A 19,791-nucleotide genomic window follows, 5' to 3' on the forward strand; every position below is an offset into this window, starting at 1 on the left:
TTACAAAGCTGTCACTTGTAAAACACAGAAACCAGACTTCTCTGTTTACAAGTGATTGTGGTGAGCAGGCACCAAAGGGTCCGAGCCAGAGGTGGTGGAACAGAGTTCCCCCAAGTTCCCCCTGAAAAAAAGCCCTGCATTTACTTTTATTCAACATGTGGGGGGGCATTAAAGTGTACATTTTTTTAGGACACATTTTATTAGTACAATTTATACATATTGCCTTAGTAACAAGTGATACCATACAGAATATATATAATATTTGAGGAGTAGTGACACTAACTTTTTTGAAAGGAAACCGCAGACAAAACAAGATTGCCGATGAGTAAATGTGGAAAACAAATATGTATAATCTGGATCATATAATTAATTTTAAGGGTTGCATTCATGCAAATTCAGTTAGCACTCTATATAAATGAACAAATAGTGTCCTACCGCCATCCTTTGTTTTTCTCCTCCACTGAGAACATCCATCCAGTCCTGCACACTATCCCAGCCTCCCTCACGGTCCAAAATTTGACCCAGTTGAACATTATCAAGGTAATCCTTTAGGACCTGTGTGGGTGGAGTATACAGAACTTAATGGTTATTACTTTTGCCTTTTCAAACTAAACATGCCCTTTAAACCATTAAAATATAGACTAACCCTATCTGGAATGCCCTTGCGTTTCTGGTCTTCATGTGTGTCTGGATAGATGACTTGGTCCCGTAATGTCCCCAAAGTCATATACGGCCTCTAAAAGATAAATAATGAAACAGAATGATCATACTGCCATTTTTTTTCTTTTTTTTGCGGCTACACTTCATGACAATGTTACTGAAAAATACCTGGGGAACATAAAATAGTTTTCCTCGTTCGGGCTTAGTCAGACTTCCTCCAAACAGCGGCCACAACTAGAAGAAGAAAAAAAAAAAAAAAACACACATTAAAACATTACTACTGGAAATAATCACTACTGTTTGTCTACCACATGTACAGAGATGAAAATTGCATACTGCGCAACTACAATGTTCCAAAATATAAAAAAATAATTACCTCTCCTAAGACACGGAACAGGGAACTCTTTCCACAGCCATTTGGCCCACAGACAAGCACATTGGTACCAGACCTCACCTGTAAACAGATAGTTACAAGATATGTTTAAAAAATGAAACCCCCCCCCACAACAAAGACAGGGTATACCCAAACAATGACAACATACATAAAACACATCCTATAAAATATCTCATTACATTTAATTACTACCAATGTCACACACACATGCGATGCATCATATGTTGACCACTGACGGTCACATCCCTCATGACATTTTAGCATCTTGAGCAGTCAAAGTCCTCAACTTTCTGATACGAAATAAAAATAAATTTAAAACTAGTGTTTTATTTTAAAGTGTATGGCCAAAGCATCCATCTGATACACTTACTCCTAGGCCACTAATAAGTACCTAATAATATAAATTGAAAACCGTGCAAAATTGTGCATATGATAAAAATAATGATGTGCAAACACAAAAGGGGATATGCCCTCTTATAAAGTGCTATAAATAATAAGTGCCGCGCTGGAACTCCTGATCTTCAAATTGCCAAATCACTGAATAATTGATGATCACCGGTGATTTGGCTATTTGGGGATCAACAGTTTCATGCATGGCATATTGCTAAAAAGGTCTTGGGTTATGTTTATTTGTTTTCTTTTATTAAGCACTATTTATTGAATTGTATCTGTGGTCACTAACAAGTACCAGCATGCAAGCATGTACTGGGCACCGGGACTACCGGAGTTTCTCGTGGACCGATGGCTCAGTGGGCTCGCTAGGGGGTGGCTTTTGGGGCAATAGCCCTGAATACGGCGGCTCTCTGGGGACACCCAACGCAAGGGGGCAGCTCTCTGGGCACCCCCAACGCAAGGGGGCGGCTCTCTGGGGACCCCCAATGCAGAGGGGCGGCTCTCTGGGGACCCCCAATTGCAAGGGGAATGTTTTTACTTATTTTTGTGCAATTGCATATAGTTTATATACTCTTTTTGTGCGGGTTTGCAAAATTAAAGTGGGATGGTCTGGATGAAGTCCAGGGCCAAATTTTTGTCCTATCATGCCAATAGAGGAGAGAGCCTTTTATCTGATGATTTGCAAGTGTGATCAGCTACCTTTTCTGCCAAATCCCATACAGCCTTCTAGCACTTTTCCATGTGATAACGCACTGCCTGTACTTCAACAGATATAAATATTGATGGTGATGTTTCACCTTTAACATTTTTTGTGCCAGTTCTAAAGTGTGGGCCCTTAAACCTCGGATACCAATTCTGAGAGAACACAATTTAGAAAAGAAATGATTCTACTAACCTCAAAGTTCAAATCTCTGATTAGAAGGTCTCCATTTGGTGTTGCAAGAGGAACATGATCAAATCTGTCATAAAAAAAAAAAAAAAAAAAAACACACATGACAATTGACAGGTGATATATATATACACACACACACACACACACACACACACATTGAATATTAAAAGGACTTGAATATCACAATGTATGGTACGTTGGCAAGACTAAATCAAATGGTCGACAAAGGCCAGTGTGTTACCAACAATGTTATTCTCAACATTTTCAAATGCAAGGTAGAACAAAAAATCACATGCTTCAGCTGTTTAATTGCTACTGTTGCCTAAATGTAATATTGGTTACTGCATAAATGTATACAAGAAGTTGCATAAATATTAATATGTTATTTAAATAAAGCTGAAATGTCTAAGAGCACTTTATAGAGTATTCATCAAAAGAAACGTCATGTACACATAATATGTACAAAGCATGCCACCCCAGATAATACCACTTTGCAAATCAACACAAATGAACGTGCTGCACTCAATTTAGTAATGTGGTCAATAAATAAAAAAAAAATGAAATAGTGCAATTGTTTAAATTCATAGAAATCCACTACAGTAGTATACAGTCCAATCATCCAGTGAACTATAAACATAAAGAAATGTGTTAATGTCCATACAGTATACATTAATCTTCAAATACTCCACAAATCTTCCCAAATTACTCCAAAGTGTCAGAAACAATACTGAAATAATGTAACCACCACCTACGCCCGTGGGCACACATTCACTTTGAAAACAAGACCTGGAAAACCGATATTACCAAGTGATAAAATATATAAGTCCAGATGGTGAACTGTATCCTTAAATGCAGTAAATTCAGTGGTCACTTAGTAATATCAGACAGCAGCCATAGATTTTTCCCAGCTTGATAAAGGGAACCAGTCATACCAGACCTTTTATAACTTTAAGGTCTGGTTTTCAGGGTAAGAGCATGCCCACAGGGTTGGTGATGGTTGCATAAGCGTAATTTAAGATTGATCTATATGGACATTAATATATTTAAAAATTCACTGAATGTTTGGACTGTATCTTATGGTAGAGGATGAATATAAATTTCATACAATTGCTCTATTTTTTTATTTTTTAGTTGTTGATCACATTACTGGTTACTAAACTTATGCCGCATACACACGATCGGTCAAACCGATGAGAACGGTCTGATGGACCGTTTTCATCGGACCAAATCGATCGTTTGTGGGCCCCATCGGTTATTTATCCATAGGTTAAAAAAAAAAAGCAATCCTGTTTTAAATTTAACCTATGGATAAAAAAAAAAACGATCGTTTGTAGGGACGTCCATCAGTTAAAAATCCACGAATGCTCGGAATCAAGCTGACGCATGCTTGGAAGCATTGAACTTCGTTTTTTTCAGCACGTCGTTGTGTTTTACGTCATCGCGTTCTGACACAATCGTTTTTTTTAACTGATGGTGTATAGGCGTGACGGACCATCAGTCAGCTTCATCGTTTAACTGATGAAAACGGTCCATCAGACCGTTTTCATCGGATGGACCGATCGTGTGTACAGGGCTTTAGAGTAGCACATTAATATGTACAGGCATACCCCGCTTTAAGTACACTCACTTTACATACACTCAAGAGTAAGGACATACCCGTGAGTGTATGTAAAGTAGCTCTCAAGCTAAAGCTGCAGCTGAGTAATCTGTGCACGGATAGTTCAGGTTCCCTGCTACTTGGAAAAACAATCCCTGACCCCCCCCCCCCCCCCACTATAGTCCCTGACACCCCCACTATAGTCCCCGACACCCCACTATAGCCCCTGATGCCCCAGAAGTTAAAAAAGGCATTGCTTCACTTTAAGTACATTTTCGTTTTACATACATGCTCTGGTCCCATTGTGTACTTAAAAGTGGGGTATGCCTGTATAGAATTTTATATAGTACACAGAACCACTTACATTAACCACAAAACTTGCGTATATTACCATATACTGTTCCTAATATTATCACACACAGACACACATTAGTGTCATCTGTGAGTAAATGAGTTAACTGATATAGGTCTAGACTATTGGAAGAAACTGGATTACTTAATTCACCAACGTGTGGAAAGATCACAATTTTATCAACTTAGCCACAATGGTCTCCTGGGATTCTATATCATCACTATAATATTAAAATGACACCACCTTGACTATACCAAAGTACACGACTGACGTCTGCAACCTGCGATTTTCTTGTAAACATTTGGAATATATGAATACATTTAAACAAGGAAGGAAAATGTTAAGAACTGTTGCAAGGTACATCTACAGCCGGAAGCCACAAGCAGAAACTATCATTCTGCTATATACTGGGGACCTCTGCTGGACAGTTTTAGTAATGCTGCTTAAAATGACAAAACTACATACACTATACAGGTAAATGGTGTTTAAATTGAAAACTTACATATCTATCATTGCATTCTGTTTTTAGTAACATTTCCTTTTAGCAGTTTCTCTTAGAATGCAAATTATGTCATTTTAAAAGGAAACCTGCGTTGAGGATGTTTGGTTGCAACCCTCGTTAATGCTTCCATCTGAAAATTCATGTTCCCTAGCTATCATACAGATCTGTGGTCTTCACTAAAATCACCAACTCAGAATAATATGGAAATAAGGTCAGACTTTCCCGATTTGTATGCTTTAGTCCCAGGTCTGTGACTCAAAGTACTGAAGCCAGATGCAGCATTTAACCTGCTGGCATGTAGATATGACATTTAAAGTATTACAAGAGTGTATTTAATGTGCAAAAGAGGCTTAGACTGCAAACCTCTATGCGGCAGGGGCTGATGCAACACACTGAAAAGCATGATAGAAATATACAAGTAAAAAATAATACATGTATTCCTATTTAATGCAGCCATCCATACACAGCTGTTACACAGACAGAATATTTAAGATTGAAATGTTAAGTCTTCCAAAATCATAGGATAACCTTCTTTACTACTTTCTCTACAGGAGAGCCAAGCTAGGCTGAGTGACACTACAGCTCTGCAAAGTCAAGCAAGATCTAAAAGTTCTGTTTCTGCTGTTGTAAAGGGTTTTAAATGGAGAAGAATGGCCAAAGCTTTTTTTGGCTATACTTCTCCTTTGCACTCCTGTGACCCATTTTCAGTCAGCCTCTCAGCTACACCATTGGGAGACCGAGCAAGCTGCTCCCCGTCCCCTCCTCAGCCCAACAGCAGAGCACAAAGCCGGTGACTGACAATCACCACGGAGGGGAGAACTGAACGATCAGTGGTGATTGATCACTCACTTCTCAGTGCAGAGGGTAGGGATCGATGCTGCATCAACCTAGGCGAGTATACGTTTTTTTATTTTGTTAACCACATCTATTTGAACCACTTCCTGGCCAAGGACATCATATGACAGCCTGGACTTTCAGCGGGGATATCTGAATGATGCCCGCAGCTACAGGCATCATTGAGATATCATTATTTCCTGCCGCCGATTCTGTGCACAGCAAGAATGATAATAGCAGCAGTTCCACTGCTTGATCGCTCTTGCAGGCGACAGGATGGGACCTCCCCCCCTTCCGCCCCCATCAGTCATCTCTATTGACCATCAGAAGCCCGGGATCGACGTTATGACATCACGCCCGGGCCCCGGTTGTAAACAAAGCTGTGATCGCAGCTGTCAGCATGAGATCGGTGAATTTTTTTTCCTCGATCTCATGCTTCCAGCCTGGAGGAGAGATGTAGGATCTTAATGACCCAGCATCTCTCCATAAAGAGGTCCTGTCATGATAGATTCCTATTGCAAGAGATGCTTACATTCCCTGTAATAGGAATAAAAGTGGTCAAAAAAATTTAAATGTAAATTTAAAAAATGCCCTTGTCAGAAGCGAACACACACGCAAGTCCCGCTCACATACGGTATATATATATATATATATAAATAAAACGCCATTCAAACCACACGTGAGGCATCGCCGCGTGCGTTGGAGCGCAAGCAGCAATTCTAGCACTAGACCTATAACTCTAAACTGGTAACCTGTAGTAAAAAAAATAAAAGTGAAAGCGTCAACTATGGAGATTTTTAAGTACCGAAGTTTGGTGCCATTTCATGAGTGTGCGCAATTTTAAAGAGTGACATCTTGGGTATCTATTTACTCGGCGTAACATCATCTTTCACATTATACAAAAAAAATTGGACCAACTTTACCGTTTTGTTATTTTTTAATTTATGAAAACGTTCCCCCCCCCCCCCCAAAAAAAGGCGTTTGAAAAAAGATTGCGCAAATACCATGCAAGATAAAAAGTTACAATGACCGTCATTTTATTCCCTAGGGTGTCTGCTAAAAAAAAAAAACATATATAAGATGTTTGGGGGTTCTGAGTAATTTTCTAGCAAAAGAATTATGATTATGAGAGGAGTGCCAGAATAGGTATGGAAGTGTTTAAGGATGTTGTTACAGATGCCCCAACAGGAGAGTCTAGAATCAGAACAGGTGGAAAGACTTACCAAAACTGTATAACCAATGGTTTAGACATAACTTTTATATAAAATGCAGTCTATCTGAAAATGAAAGTTACCTATGCTGCCGAATGTGATGCAACAATGCATTACAAGCAATAAAGACTACAGTACAGCTGAACACTGGGAAAGATATGGTCATTCTGGTTACAGAATTACGAATTATCACATTTCCTTTGTTAAATGATGAAATATTGGCTTTCCCCACCCTTGGTTAACAATGTTGTATGTCTGCATTCCACACCATTTAGTTCAGTCGGAATTAATCAAATGCAGAGGAATCTTGCAGAAAAAAAAAACACACACTTACTTGATGATGTTGTCGACATTTATAACCCTACCACTTCCTGGTATCAAGGGTATTCTGGGAAGAGAATCAGACTCTAAAGTTTCAAAGAAAAATATATCAGTATGTGCAGTTAAACAGGAAGGTTTTATTACGTGAAGTGAATGAAGCAATTACCTTTGTCCTGTTGAGAAACCATAGTGCGTTCATATTTGCCATTGTTCAAGTCCTTTAGCACTTGCATCAGCTCTGTAATTCTGGCTGTAAAACTACACACACACACACAAACACAAACACTCCGTTAGTGCCAACCTTGGATCAAAGTTAATTTTACACAAAATAAAAGTGAACAATATGCCAAAAAGAATGTTATTGTCAAAATGATTTTATTTTAGTTCAGTTCTTTCTTTGGCACGGTTATCCGTTATTCACCTGTGTGTATACATCCTCCATTTTTAGTCTATATATCTCATATAAGAAGTTTACAAAAGGTGCATTCACATTTGCAAATGCACCCTGCCTGCCATTCCGTGCAAGAACCCCAGCAGGGGCTCCCGCAATTAAGCTGTGAGTAAGTAGCACCTTTGAATGCTACAGGAGGCTGTTGGCTCTCACAGCTAATCAGTGTCGCATATAATCTCCTGTCAGCAGCATCTTTGGAGCGGTGAGAGGAGCGGCATGTATACCGCTCCTTCCCATTGAAAACAATGGGAAACCGCGGCAATACCGCCCGCAATGCGCCTCTATAGAGGCGCATTGCGGGCGGTATTAACCCCTTATCGGCCGCTAGCGGGGGTTAATACTGCACCGCTAGCGGCTGATTCCCGCGGCAATCCCGGCGGTATAGCTCCGCTATTTTTCTTTATCGTTACATCACGGGACACAGAGCGGCATTCATTACTATATGGGTTATATGGAGTACCTTCAGGTGATGGACACTGGCAATCTCAAACAGGAAATGCCCCTCCCTATATAACCCCCTCCCATAGGAGGAGTACCTCAGTTTTTACGCCAGTGTCTTAGGTGTTGGTCATGGTTTAGCTTGCCTCCGCATCCTTGGGATTAGGTGAGCTAACCGGTTCTGTCCAAAGACGTCAGTGCTAAAGTGGTCAGTAACCGGACCCCAAACCCTTGGGGTATAGCCCATAATGCTTTTCTTTTTAGAGAGCTGGACCCTGGGCCCAGAACTTAGAAACCTTTGGGGGCCTAATGTTTCTGTTGCCAGAGTGCTATATGGGCCCAGGACAGTGGATCCTTCATAGGAACCCAGGGCCTGAAGGTCTAGACAGCCCCACGGAGATGGGGGAAGATTGGGCCTCTTGCTTGGCAAAGTCCTGCGGCATGGAGCAGGTAAGTGAGGGGAAAACGTGCGGAACTTGGTTCTTAGCAGGTTTTTTCTGGGGGGTCACAGGGGACATGCCTATAGTTATGCGCTGCATCTGGCAAAACTAGTCACATATCTTAACGATAGGATGGCTCTATGTGTATTATTCCCCATAAGAAGTGACCTCCCTGGTAGTGTTGGAAAAGCATTGAGTGGGGCCTGTGTGTGTGTGTGTGTGTTCAGAGAGCTGTGCTTACCTGCAAGCCTCCAGGCGATGCTGCATCGGTTCTTCCTCCTCAGAGCCTGCAAGGCAGGCAAACGCTGACCTCCTCGTGGAGAGGCTCCCTTCCCCCCAACCCCCCCCCCCCCTGTCGGCGGGCGCGCGCGCGTCCCCGTGTTATAGGCGCAATTTGCGCCGTTAAGCTGAGGGGGGAAGGGCGGGTCAGTTGCTTAAGGAAGGGGCGGCCCTTCCTTTTTCGTTCCATCAGCTCATTCTACGATTGGAACTGAGGAGGAAAAGACCAGAGCGGCAGCACGGGGCGCCGAGGACACACAGTGGCCAGAAAAGATATTACAGTCTTCAGAAGACTGTTTTCAAGCCTAGAAATAGGCTGTTCTTTTCCATCTCAATAGTTTTTTCTTGGCAATACTACTAAGGGGGACAGAATGCTTTTTCTTTCTTGGATTTGAAAAAAAGAAAAAAAAAAAAAAAGAAAAATTAAAAATCCATCAAGGGGAGAGGAGGCATTTTTTATCCCCCAAACAGGTGTTTGGGCAATTAACTATTTATAGTTCCAAGTACCGATAAGTTAGCAGGCGTACCTCGGTATTGTACCATGGCATCCGGGTCAGAGGGTACAAGAGGTGGGGATTCCCCCAGAGAGTCTGAGGTCTCGGACAAGGTTATGCCGCTGCTTTCCCCAAAGGGAGCCTTGGGGCCATCGGGATCTGGGGCTGGAGCTGGCGCGGGTCAGTCCAACCCTAAGATGGTCACGGACGAGGTATTACTCACCTCTTTAAAAGAGATGGAGAAAAGAATGGGAAAAATGTTAGCCACAGCTATGCGGGGCAGTAAACGGATTAGATCTCCGTCGCCCGAGCGTGGACCCTCAGAAGAGGAGGTCCTTTCCTCAGGGGAATTGGACGACCTCTTGGACAAGGACCAAGTAGGTTCGGGGATCGAGGACCCGGATACAGAGGAGTCTGGAGCAGTCTCCCAAGGGGAGAGCTGGTGGATTCAAGCCTTAACGGACTTGGTCCATAGTGCATTCAACTTGCCAGTACCAGATCTCCAAGTATCGACGGTTTCAGCTTTGGGCTCACTAAGGGCGCCTCAAAGCAATGCAGTGTTTCCGATCCATCCTCTGCTAGAGGAAGTTTTGTTCCAAGATTGGAGCAAGCCAGATAAGATCTTTTTACCACCTAAAAGATTCTCTGCCCTATATCCTATGGAAGATAAATTTTCCAAGAGATGGGCTACTCCTGCGGTGGACGCAGCCATCTCATGTGTTAACAAATCGTTAACATGCCCTGTAGAAAACATACAGGTGTTCAAGGATCCGGTTGATAAACGCTTGGAAGCACTACTTAAGAACTCCTTCACTACTGCAGGGGCAGTAGTGCAGCCAGCTGTGGCTGCGATTGGGGTTGCTCAAGCATTATCGGATCAAACTAAGCAGATGCTTAAACTTATTCCTGCCCAGCAGGCAGAAGAGTTTTCGGATGTCCCTAGGGCCATATGCTTTACGGTAGACGCGATTGAGGATTCTATCCAGCAAGCGTCACGTTTATCGTTATCCCTTATCCATATGAGAAGACTCTTATGGTTAAAGAGCTGGGAGGCCGAGCCCCCATGCAAGAAGCTCCTGGTAGGGTTCCCCTTCCATGGAGGACGACTCTTCGGAGAAAACCTGGATAAATACATTCAGACCATTTCAAACGGCAAAAGCACTCTTTTGCCAACTAAAAGGAAGTTTCAGGGGCCTGCGTTTAAACGACAGTACTCCCCTGGGCAGGGGCCCTCTAATGCCAAACAGTATCGACGGCCTCCTGCGAAAGCAAACTTCAGCTTCAATAGCAAATCGCAGGGACAGGCTGCTAGAGGCAGAAAGCAGTGGTTTCGCAAACCAGCAAAACCAGCCCCCAAGCCGACCTTATGAAGGGGCGCCCCCACCCACGAAGGTGGGGGGAAGGCTGCGTCTCTTTTCAGAGGTTTGGGAAGCCAGCATTCACGACAAGTGGGTACGGTCTTCCGTGGCCACGGGCTACAAATTAGACTTCCTAAGGTTTCCTCCTCCTCATTTTCAGGAGTCAAGGATTCCAAACGATCCGGAGAAGGGAGCCGCATTAGTGACGGCATTAAATCATCTACTCTCCCAGGAAGTAATAGTAGAGGTACCAGTCCTGGAACAGGGGCTGGGTTTCTACTCCAACCTATTCATCATCCCAAAGTCCAATGGAGATGTCAGGCCAATTTTGGACCTAAAGATGGTAAATGCATACCTAAAGGTCCGCTCATTTCGGATGGAATCCGTGCGGTCAGCAGCTGCCACACTCCAAAAGGACGACTTCATGGCGTCCATAGACATAAAGGATGCCTACCTTCATGTTCCAATTTATCAGCCACATCAAAGATATCTACGCTTTATGGTGGCTTCGCGTCATTTCCAATTCGTGGCGCTTCCCTTCGGGTTGGCTACGGCCCCCCGGGTGTTCACGAAGGTCCTAGCTCCAATCCTAGCCAAACTAAGGATCCAAGGGGTCACGATCCTAGCATACCTGGACGACCTCCTAGTCATAGATCACTCGTCTCCTGGCTTGGAGCGAGCAGTGGCCCTCACGGTCCAATACCTCGAGAGGTTCGGCTGGGTCCTAAATCGAGAAAAGTCAGCATTCCAGCCCACAAGGCAGTTGGAATATCTCGGCATGAGGTTAGACACAGAACAACAAAGAGTGTTTCTACCTCTGATGAAGGTCAAAGCCATCAAGGAATTAATCCTACTGGTTCTAAGCAAGAAAGAACCGACTATTCGCCTATGTATGAGGTTACTAGGCAAGATGGTGGCCACATTCGAGGCGGTACCGTACGCCCAGAGCCACACTCGCATCCTGCAGGCAGCCATCCTGTCAGCATGGAGCAGAAGGCCACAGGCCTTGGATATCCCGTTGCCGCTCTCATCAAGAGTCCGACAAAGTCTGTGTTGGTGGTTAGACCCTCAGAATCTACTGAAGGGGAAATCTTTCAGCCCAGTGGCCTGGAAGATAGTGACCACAGACGCCAGCCTGACGGGCTGGGGAGCAATTTTGGATGGTTGCATTCGCCAAGGTACTTGGGCAAAGCCAGAGAGGCAGTTGCCCATCAACATCTTGGAGCTCAGAGCTGCTCGACTAGCCCTCAGGGCTTGGACGTCAAAATTGCAGGGGTTCCCGGTGAGAATTCAATCAGACAATGCCACGGCCGTGGCATACATAAATCACCAAGGGGGAACCAGGAGTCAAGCCGCTCAGAGAGAGGTGAGCTTGATTCTCCTATGGGCAGAGGCTCATGTGCCCTGCATATCGGCAATATTTATTCCAGGAGTGGACAACTTTCAGGCGGACTTCTTAAGCCGCCAGACTCTATTGCCGGGGGAATGGTCTCTGCATCCACAAATCTTTCAAGCACTCTGCCAAAGATGGGGAGTGCCGGACGTGGATGTCATGGCATCGAGACTCAACAAGAAGCTAGACAGGTTCATATCCCGCTCAAGGGATCCGATGGCCTGCGGAACCGATGCGCTGGTTTGCCCTTGGCATCAGTTCAAGCTTCTTTATGCTTTTCCCCCGCTCCAGTTACTACCCCGCCTGCTGCGCAGGATCAGGGTGGAGCACATACCAGTCATCCTTGTAGCTCCAGCATGGCCCAGAAGGGCATGGTACTCACTCATCCTAAAGATGGTAGTGGGAGACCCTTGGACTCTTCCTCTACGGCCAGACCTGCTATCGCAAGGTCCGATCCTCCACCCTGCCTTACGGCATCTAAATTTGACGGCCTGGAAGCTGAATCCCTGATTCTCAGGGGTAGAGGTCTGTCTCAGAAAGTAATCTCTACCCTAATCAGAGCCAGGAAACCGGTCTCTAGGGTGATTTATTACAGGGTCTGGAAGGCCTATGTAGGCTGGTGTGAGTCCAAGCTATGGCTTTCTCGCAAGTTTACCATCGATAGAGTTTTAAGTTTTCTCCAGCTAGGAGTGGATAAAGGATTGGCATTAAGCACAATCAAAGGACAGATTTCAGCTCTGTCAGTGTGGTTTCAGCGGCCGCTGGCCACCCACTCGCTGGTTAAGACCTTCCTTCAAGGGGTCTTACGTATTAAACCTCCTGTTAAATCCCCGCTTTGTCCGTGGGATTTAAATCTTGTTCTGTCAAGTTTACAGAAACAACCTTTTGAGCCGTTGGCTGAAATTCCTTTGGTTTTACTGACAAGGAAGTTAGTATTTTTGGTCGCCATAGTTTCCGCAAGAAGAGTATCGGAACTGGCGGCCTTATCCTGTAAGGAACCATATCTTATTTTTCATAAGGACAAGGTCGTTCTCCGCCCTCATCCTTCCTTCCTACCGAAGGTTATATCCAGTTTTCATCTAAACCAGGATTTGGTATTACCATCCTTCTTCCCTAAACCTACTTCCAGAAAGGAAGGGTTGCTGCATACCTTGGATATTGTCAGGGCCATGAAGGCCTATCTTAAAGCTACAGAGAAGATCCGGAAAACGGATGTGTTGTTCATTTTACCGGATGGGCCCAAGAAAGGGCAGGCAGCTGCAAAGTCCACCATCTCTAGGTGGATTAAGCAGTTAATCACTCAGGCCTACGGCTTGAAAGGGTTGCCTCCTCCAGTATCATTAAGGGCTCATTCTACTAGGGCCATGGGCGCCTCCTGGGCAGCACATCACCAGATCTCTATGGCTCAAGTTTGCAAGGCGGCAACCTGGTCTTCTGTCCACACGTTTACAAAATTCTACCAGTTGGACGTAAGAAGGAATACTGATACAGCCTTTGGGCAGGCAGTGCTGCAGGCTGCAGTTTGAGACCCTCGGATTCCGGGGGCTCCCCTTTTTTGAGTTAAATTAAAAATTTAAGATTATTTTTCTCAACTAAGTTGGATTTATTATGATTTGAGTATATCTCTAAATTAAATCCTTTTGTCTTGGAGATGTTCTCCCTCCCCTCATTGTAAGCATTGCTTTGGGACATCCCATATAGTAATGAATGCCGCTCTGTGTCCCGTGATGTAACGATAAAGAAAAAGAGATTTTTGATACAGCTTACCTGTAAAATCTTTTTCTTGGAGTACATCACGGGACACAGAGCTCCCACCCCTCTTTTGGGGACCATTTTGGGAGGCATACTGCTTGCTACAAAACTGAGGTACTCCTCCTATGGGAGGGGGTTATATAGGGAGGGGCATTTCCTGTTTGAGATTGCCAGTGTCCATCACCTGAAGGTACTCCATATAACCCATATAGTAATGAATGCCGCTCTGTGTCCCGTGATGTACTCCAAGAAAAAGATTTTACAAGTAAGCTGTATTAAAAATCTCTTTTTAGCGGTGTTATACCGCCACCGCGGCTCCCGCCCCAGTCTGAAAGGGGCCTAAGGGAGCGCTCTACAACGGGGTGAATTCCAGGAGCCAAAATAACAACCATAGGCCCTTTCACACAGGCGTGTCTGTGTACAGGCTCCGCGGGGATCGCTCCGTCGATCCCCGCTGAGCAGGCAGACAGGTCAGTCTCTACACAGTGTAGAGACCGACCTGTCAGAGTGCCGCTCTCCCCCATTGGGGATTGGATGAAGACGGACTGTAGAGTCCGCCTTCATCCAATCCAACAGACAGGTGGAAAATAGGTTTTCCATCCGTCACACTTTGGCGGATCAGAGCAGCTCCATAGAGGTGCATGGAGCGTCCCTTCTGGTCCGCCTAAAAAACTGACATGTGGACCTATATGGTCTGCCAATGTGAAAAGGGCCATAGGCACTCAAGGCCCAGCCATTGTTGGCGCTTCTCTCTCTCCTGCAACAGCCGTTTACTGACACAGGAGAGCAGAAACTGCAGGATCACGTGACCGGACTGGAGCAAATTAAAAATAGACAAGTACACAGATCTTTTTTATACAAGGTATGCAAGGATGTTGATCTGGTAAGAAATTCAGAGCAGTCTTGTGTCCTCTGCACCTCCTGTGTTATCTCAAGGAGTCCTCCAATTTTTTACTGCAGACTAGAGAATTATTAGCCTTTTCGTAGTAGAGATCTGAGTAGGAGTGATTGAATAGTTTAGCAAAAGACACTAAAAGGGCTGACATCAGTCCACAAAAATTATGCGTGTCGTCAACTCACAACAGGGGCTTAAGAGCTGGGTACACGTCTGGCAGAGCAAACACTACAGTATTTTCCCTGTACTTGCAGGGCCTTTAAAGCGGACCTTAGTAATGCCGCATCTCCACCCCTCCTTCCTTTCTTTTGCAGGAATAGGGAATTGCTTTGTTTACATTTTTTTAATTAAATGTAAAGTCCAGCCCCGCTACCTCATGCATGTCACTCACTGTGCCTCCCAGGATATGTATGTCACATATCTCAGGAGACATAGTCTTTCTTTCAAATACAGGAGGAGGGGGCGGGGCTAGCAGATCATCATCGAGAGGCTCACCCCCGCTTAACCTGGAAGAGGCGACGGGCCTCTCAATGACGTGAGAACATTGCGTCATGGGATGGAGCTGTGGCCAGGCATCCGATGATCTCAGCGGGTCAACGTTGGATCCACTGGCTGGGTGGGCATTTGAAATGTCCAGATACCATTATCAGGTAAGTGGGGCAAAAATAAATAAATGGGGAGGTTGGTTGTAAACCTCAGACATGAAAATTGAAAACAAAGCATATTCCCCTGTAAAGTGTGCTTGTTTCAATTCAGTGTACCAAGAGTCCTCTTTGTCAGCAGGAGTCGCTTCCGACAGGTTTTTCTGACACAAAGTGAGGGAGCTCTGGCACACAGCCTGTGATTGACAGCCTCAGCTCTGTTCCTGTGTGAAGAGGTGTGTGTCCCTCTCCTCCAATTCACTCTCAGAGCTCTCCTCACTGAGCTCTGCGGCATGTACCTTCAGCTTCCACTCCCTGATTTCAGAAATCTCAGACAAGCTGTATAAATTCTACACATTTAACTGTTGTAGAGAAGAGGACTGTAGATAAACAGATACAACCGTTTTAGGAGGATTTGTTTGAAGTGCACATATATTGCACATATATTGTGAGGATGTACTGCAAATGTTTATCTTTATTTTTCCCTAACATACACTTTAATATAGCCATAATTCAAAGTAATATTGGTGGTTGTATAAAGCACATAGCAACCCCACGGTTATTATAAGCAACTTTCTAATCCATTTGTTTAGGGACTTGGCAGTACAACATGGAAGTTATTGGTGGTATAAACTACATGGCAAAGCAGAGTCTGCCCAGTGGACATTCATAAGGACAACATGTGCATAAATATTGTGTTGTTCTGGTTGGCTTTTCATGCAGTGAGGTGACATGTACCTGGATTTAGTGCTAGTGTACATGGCTACCCATCATGACATCCTGGCATACTCAGAGGTTTAACTAAGGTCCTAGGTTTATATCAAAACTAGTGAAAGTGTCTGTAAACCTTAGACCAGAAATACAAATAAAAAAATATCCCTTGTCTTAATCCAGAGCAACAAGTGTCAATTCTTTTCCGCTTCTTCTTTCCTCCACCATCGGAGTGAATCATTTGACAAATTTTCCTGACACCAAGAGGAAAAAGTAGACAAAGGATGGACTGCCTCTTAGAGCTCTCCTTACCGATCTCTGCATTGTGTAATTTCAGTTCTCCGCCCCCTTTTTTCTAACAGCTTAGACAAGCTTTATAAATATTTGGCACTTTGAATGGATGTAGAGAAGATGAGACTGCAGATAAACAGGTAGGAGGATTTGTTTAATCTCTGTGTATCACCTGAGGTCATTTACTTGACTGCGTATATGTAAGGGTTTGCAACCACTTTAAAATAAAGGATTTAAACTTACCTAGATAATACAAGTGTGCGTTTCACATTTAACAAAAATAATTCAATAATAAAAAAAAAAAACTCCTATTTACAGATAACTGCACAAGAAATCATGAGCCTAGGTTGATGTAACATTGACCGATATGATTGCTTCCATTTAGTTGGCGATTTCCCCACAGCAGCATCAGCAACTATGTCTACGTCCTCCATTTTTACTCCTGTCCACTCACTTTGCCATTTTTCCACTCATTCTGCCAATATCTAAATTTGCTTTGACTAAAAACCAATAGAGCACAAGCTGAAATTCCCCTTTAAATCACTTAGAGCCATCTCACCCTGCTAATCTGGTCATTTCACGCCCAGCTAGCACAATCCTGCCAAGGGCTTGAGACATCCTCAGCAACATCCTTCCACTCTGGTAGTAGTCCTGTCAAAGATGGAAGAACCATTAGGGCTGGGTAATGGCTCAGTAAACTGGTAATTACATGTCATTTACAGGAGAGAGTCTCACCTCCAAGAGATCTGCATGACTACTGGTCAGATGACGAGGGTGATTTGGTGTAAGGAACGGACGGCTGACAACCAAATAACCAACCACTGTAGCAAGATCTGAAATTTAAGCAGGAAAAATTACAATTAACTCTCTATACATTCATCATTAATATCAATATATGTTGAATTTGTATAACGTAGTAAACTTTGTAATCTACAGAGAAAAAAAAATTATAATTTAGATCTGAAAAATACACATTCTGGATAAAATTATTATTATTATTCAAAATTCATATAGCACCGACAGTTTGCGCAGTGCTTTACAACAGTAGGGGAGACAGAACCATTACAATTCAATAGAGAATAATCAGAGGGCCCTGCTCGTTAGAGCTTACAACCTAGGAGGGAGGGTCAAGTGACACGAAAGGGTAAGAACTGTGGGGGGGGGGGGCAGTTGATGAAGAAATTTGTTGCGGAGTTGTGGATGGCTTTGTAACTTGTTAGTATTTTGAATTTAATTAGTTGGGTGAGTGGCAGCCAATGGAGGGATTGGCAGAGATGGGTAGCAGACGCTGAATTGTTTGCAAGGTTGACAAGTATGGCAGCAGTATTCAAGATGGACTAAAGGGCAGATAGTCTATTTAACCACTTGCCGACCTGCCGTCGGCAGGTTGGCTCCCCTGCGCGAGAGCACGTAATATAACGTCGGCTCTCGCGCAGGCCACTAGGGGCGCATGCGCGCCACTGGAGGGGCTCGCCCCCGTGCCCGGCGGGCGCGATTGCTCGTTACAGAGCGGGGACCGGGAGCTGTGTGTGTAAACATTGCGATTCAGTTAAAGCGACGCAGTGCTGAATCGCAAAAAGTGCTCTGGTGTTTGACCAGCAATATGGTCCGGGGGTTAAGTGGTTAAAGGTAAGCCAATGAGGAGGGAGTTGCAGTAGTCAAGGGGAGAGATAACCAGGGAGTGAATCAGGAGCTTTGTGGTTTCATTTGTTAGGAGAAAGCAAGCGAGGCAAGGCAGCAAGCTTTGGAAAGGGATTGGATGTGGGGCTGAAAGGAGAGTTGGAGTACAGAATGGTGTCTGTTGGTTTTTGCAGTTAGCAAGTCATTTGTGATTTTTAGAAGAGCAGTTTCTGTGGAGTGCCGAGGACGAAATCCAGACTGAAGGGGATCAAGAAGGTTATTCTTTATGAGGTGGTCACTCGATTCTAGACCAGACGTTCAAGGAGTTTAGAGGAAAAGGGGAGCAAGGAGATAGGATGTGGATTGTAAGGATTGGTAGGGTACTTTTTACATTTTTTAGTATAGGGTGACCAGTGCAAGTTTTAGAGAGTTGGGGAAGATGCCAGAAGAGAGGGAGAGATTGAAAATGTGGGTTAGAGAGTGTAGGATAGAGTCAGAGGGAGACCATAGTATTTGAGAGGGAATAGGGTCCAGAGGACAGGTGGCTGATGGGCGTTCGAAAGAAGTTTAGCAACTTCTTCTATAGTAGTAGGTTTAAATAAGGGAAGTGTCAATTTTACCTGTTGACAGGGGTTAAAGCGGAGTTCCACCCAAAATTGGAACTTCCGCTTCTCCCACTCCTCACCCCCTTACATGCCACATTTGGCATGTCATTTTTTTGGGGGGGAGTGGGGGCTTCAGGAGGAGTGGGACTTCCTGTCCCACTTCCTCCTTCCGGGTAGGCGATTAAGCTTAAATCGGCTACAGGAAAGGGCTGCTGTAGGCGATCGCCTAGGACACGTCACAGATCCTAGGCGATCTCCTGTCCAATCAGACGGCGCAGCGCCGGGCCACGCCGCTCGCGCATGCGCAGTGCCGCTCGCGCATGCGCAGTGGGTGCCCGGCCGTGAAGCCGAAAGCTGTCACGGCCGGGTGCCCACAGTTGAAATGAAGACGCCAGCCGGGGAGGGGGGGAGAGGAGCGAAGCCCCGGCCCGCGCGTCGCTGGAGCAGGTAAGTGTCTGTTTATTAAAAGCCAGCAGCTACACTTTTTGTAGCTGCTGACTTTTAATAAACTTAAAAAATGGGTGGAAAACCCCTTTAAGTGGTGGAGATTTCATCACAAATGTTATCAGTGTTATTTTTCAAGTGATTAGCAATCTCCTGGGCAGTGAGTTAGTGGGGGGAGGCAGTGGAGAATGAAGTAAAGAGTTAAAGGTAGAGAAGAGTTGACGGGGACTGGATGAGAAGGTGTTGAGTGGTAAAATAGAACTGCTTGGCAATGTAGAGGCAAGAATTGTATTTTTGGAGGGCAGATTTTTATTGCTTAAAGTCTTTAAGAGACTTGGTCTTATGCCACAGACACTCAAGAGCATGGCTACGTTTGAGAATTCTGGTGTCATCTGTTTGCCAGGGTTGTAGGGGTTGAGACCCGATTCTGTGTATAGTAAGGGGAGCGAGCTCATCCAGAATTGAGGACATGGATTTATTATAGACAGAAGTGGCTTGGTTGGGGCAGGACAGGGGTGAAATTGTCAGAGGTGGTCAGTAGCATAATAGAGGAGAAAAGGGTTGAAGTGGCTAAAGGTTTCGACGGGTGATGGTTAAGCGATTGGAGGGAAGGGGAGAGGGAGAGAGACTAATAATGTGGTGATCAGAGAGAGGAAAAGGTTTGTTGGAGAGGTTGCATGGAGCGCATAGGTAGGAGAATACAAGGTCAAGGGTGGCTAGGGGAGCAAATCCAGAGAGGGCCACCATGGGAGAGGGGAGAAGCAGTGTCGGATTCATGGAGCCAGGTTTCAGTGATGGCATATAGGATTAAAAGGAGTTTGTG

General features: G+C 44.5%; 1 protein-coding gene across 1 annotated transcript in view; it reads right to left on the bottom strand.

Annotated features, from left to right (window-relative positions):
• Window positions 1–19,791, bottom strand: part of ABCD3 (ATP binding cassette subfamily D member 3) — a 107,010-nt gene that overhangs the window by 25,922 nt on the left and 61,297 nt on the right. The window contains exons 12-20 of the mRNA XM_040359990.1: window positions 17,035–17,132; window positions 16,859–16,950; window positions 7,323–7,414; window positions 7,170–7,242; window positions 2,343–2,406; window positions 1,037–1,114; window positions 829–894; window positions 647–736; window positions 436–555 (exon numbers count right to left, since the gene is read on the bottom strand). Coding sequence (XP_040215924.1) covers window positions 436–555; window positions 647–736; window positions 829–894; window positions 1,037–1,114; window positions 2,343–2,406; window positions 7,170–7,242; window positions 7,323–7,414; window positions 16,859–16,950; window positions 17,035–17,132 — 773 coding nt within the window. The remainder of the gene's footprint in view (window positions 1–435; window positions 556–646; window positions 737–828; window positions 895–1,036; window positions 1,115–2,342; window positions 2,407–7,169; window positions 7,243–7,322; window positions 7,415–16,858; window positions 16,951–17,034; window positions 17,133–19,791) is intronic.

The sequence above is a fragment of the Rana temporaria genome, chromosome 7, assembly GCF_905171775.1.
Source record: "Rana temporaria chromosome 7, aRanTem1.1, whole genome shotgun sequence".
NCBI lineage: Eukaryota > Metazoa > Chordata > Amphibia > Anura > Ranidae > Rana > Rana temporaria.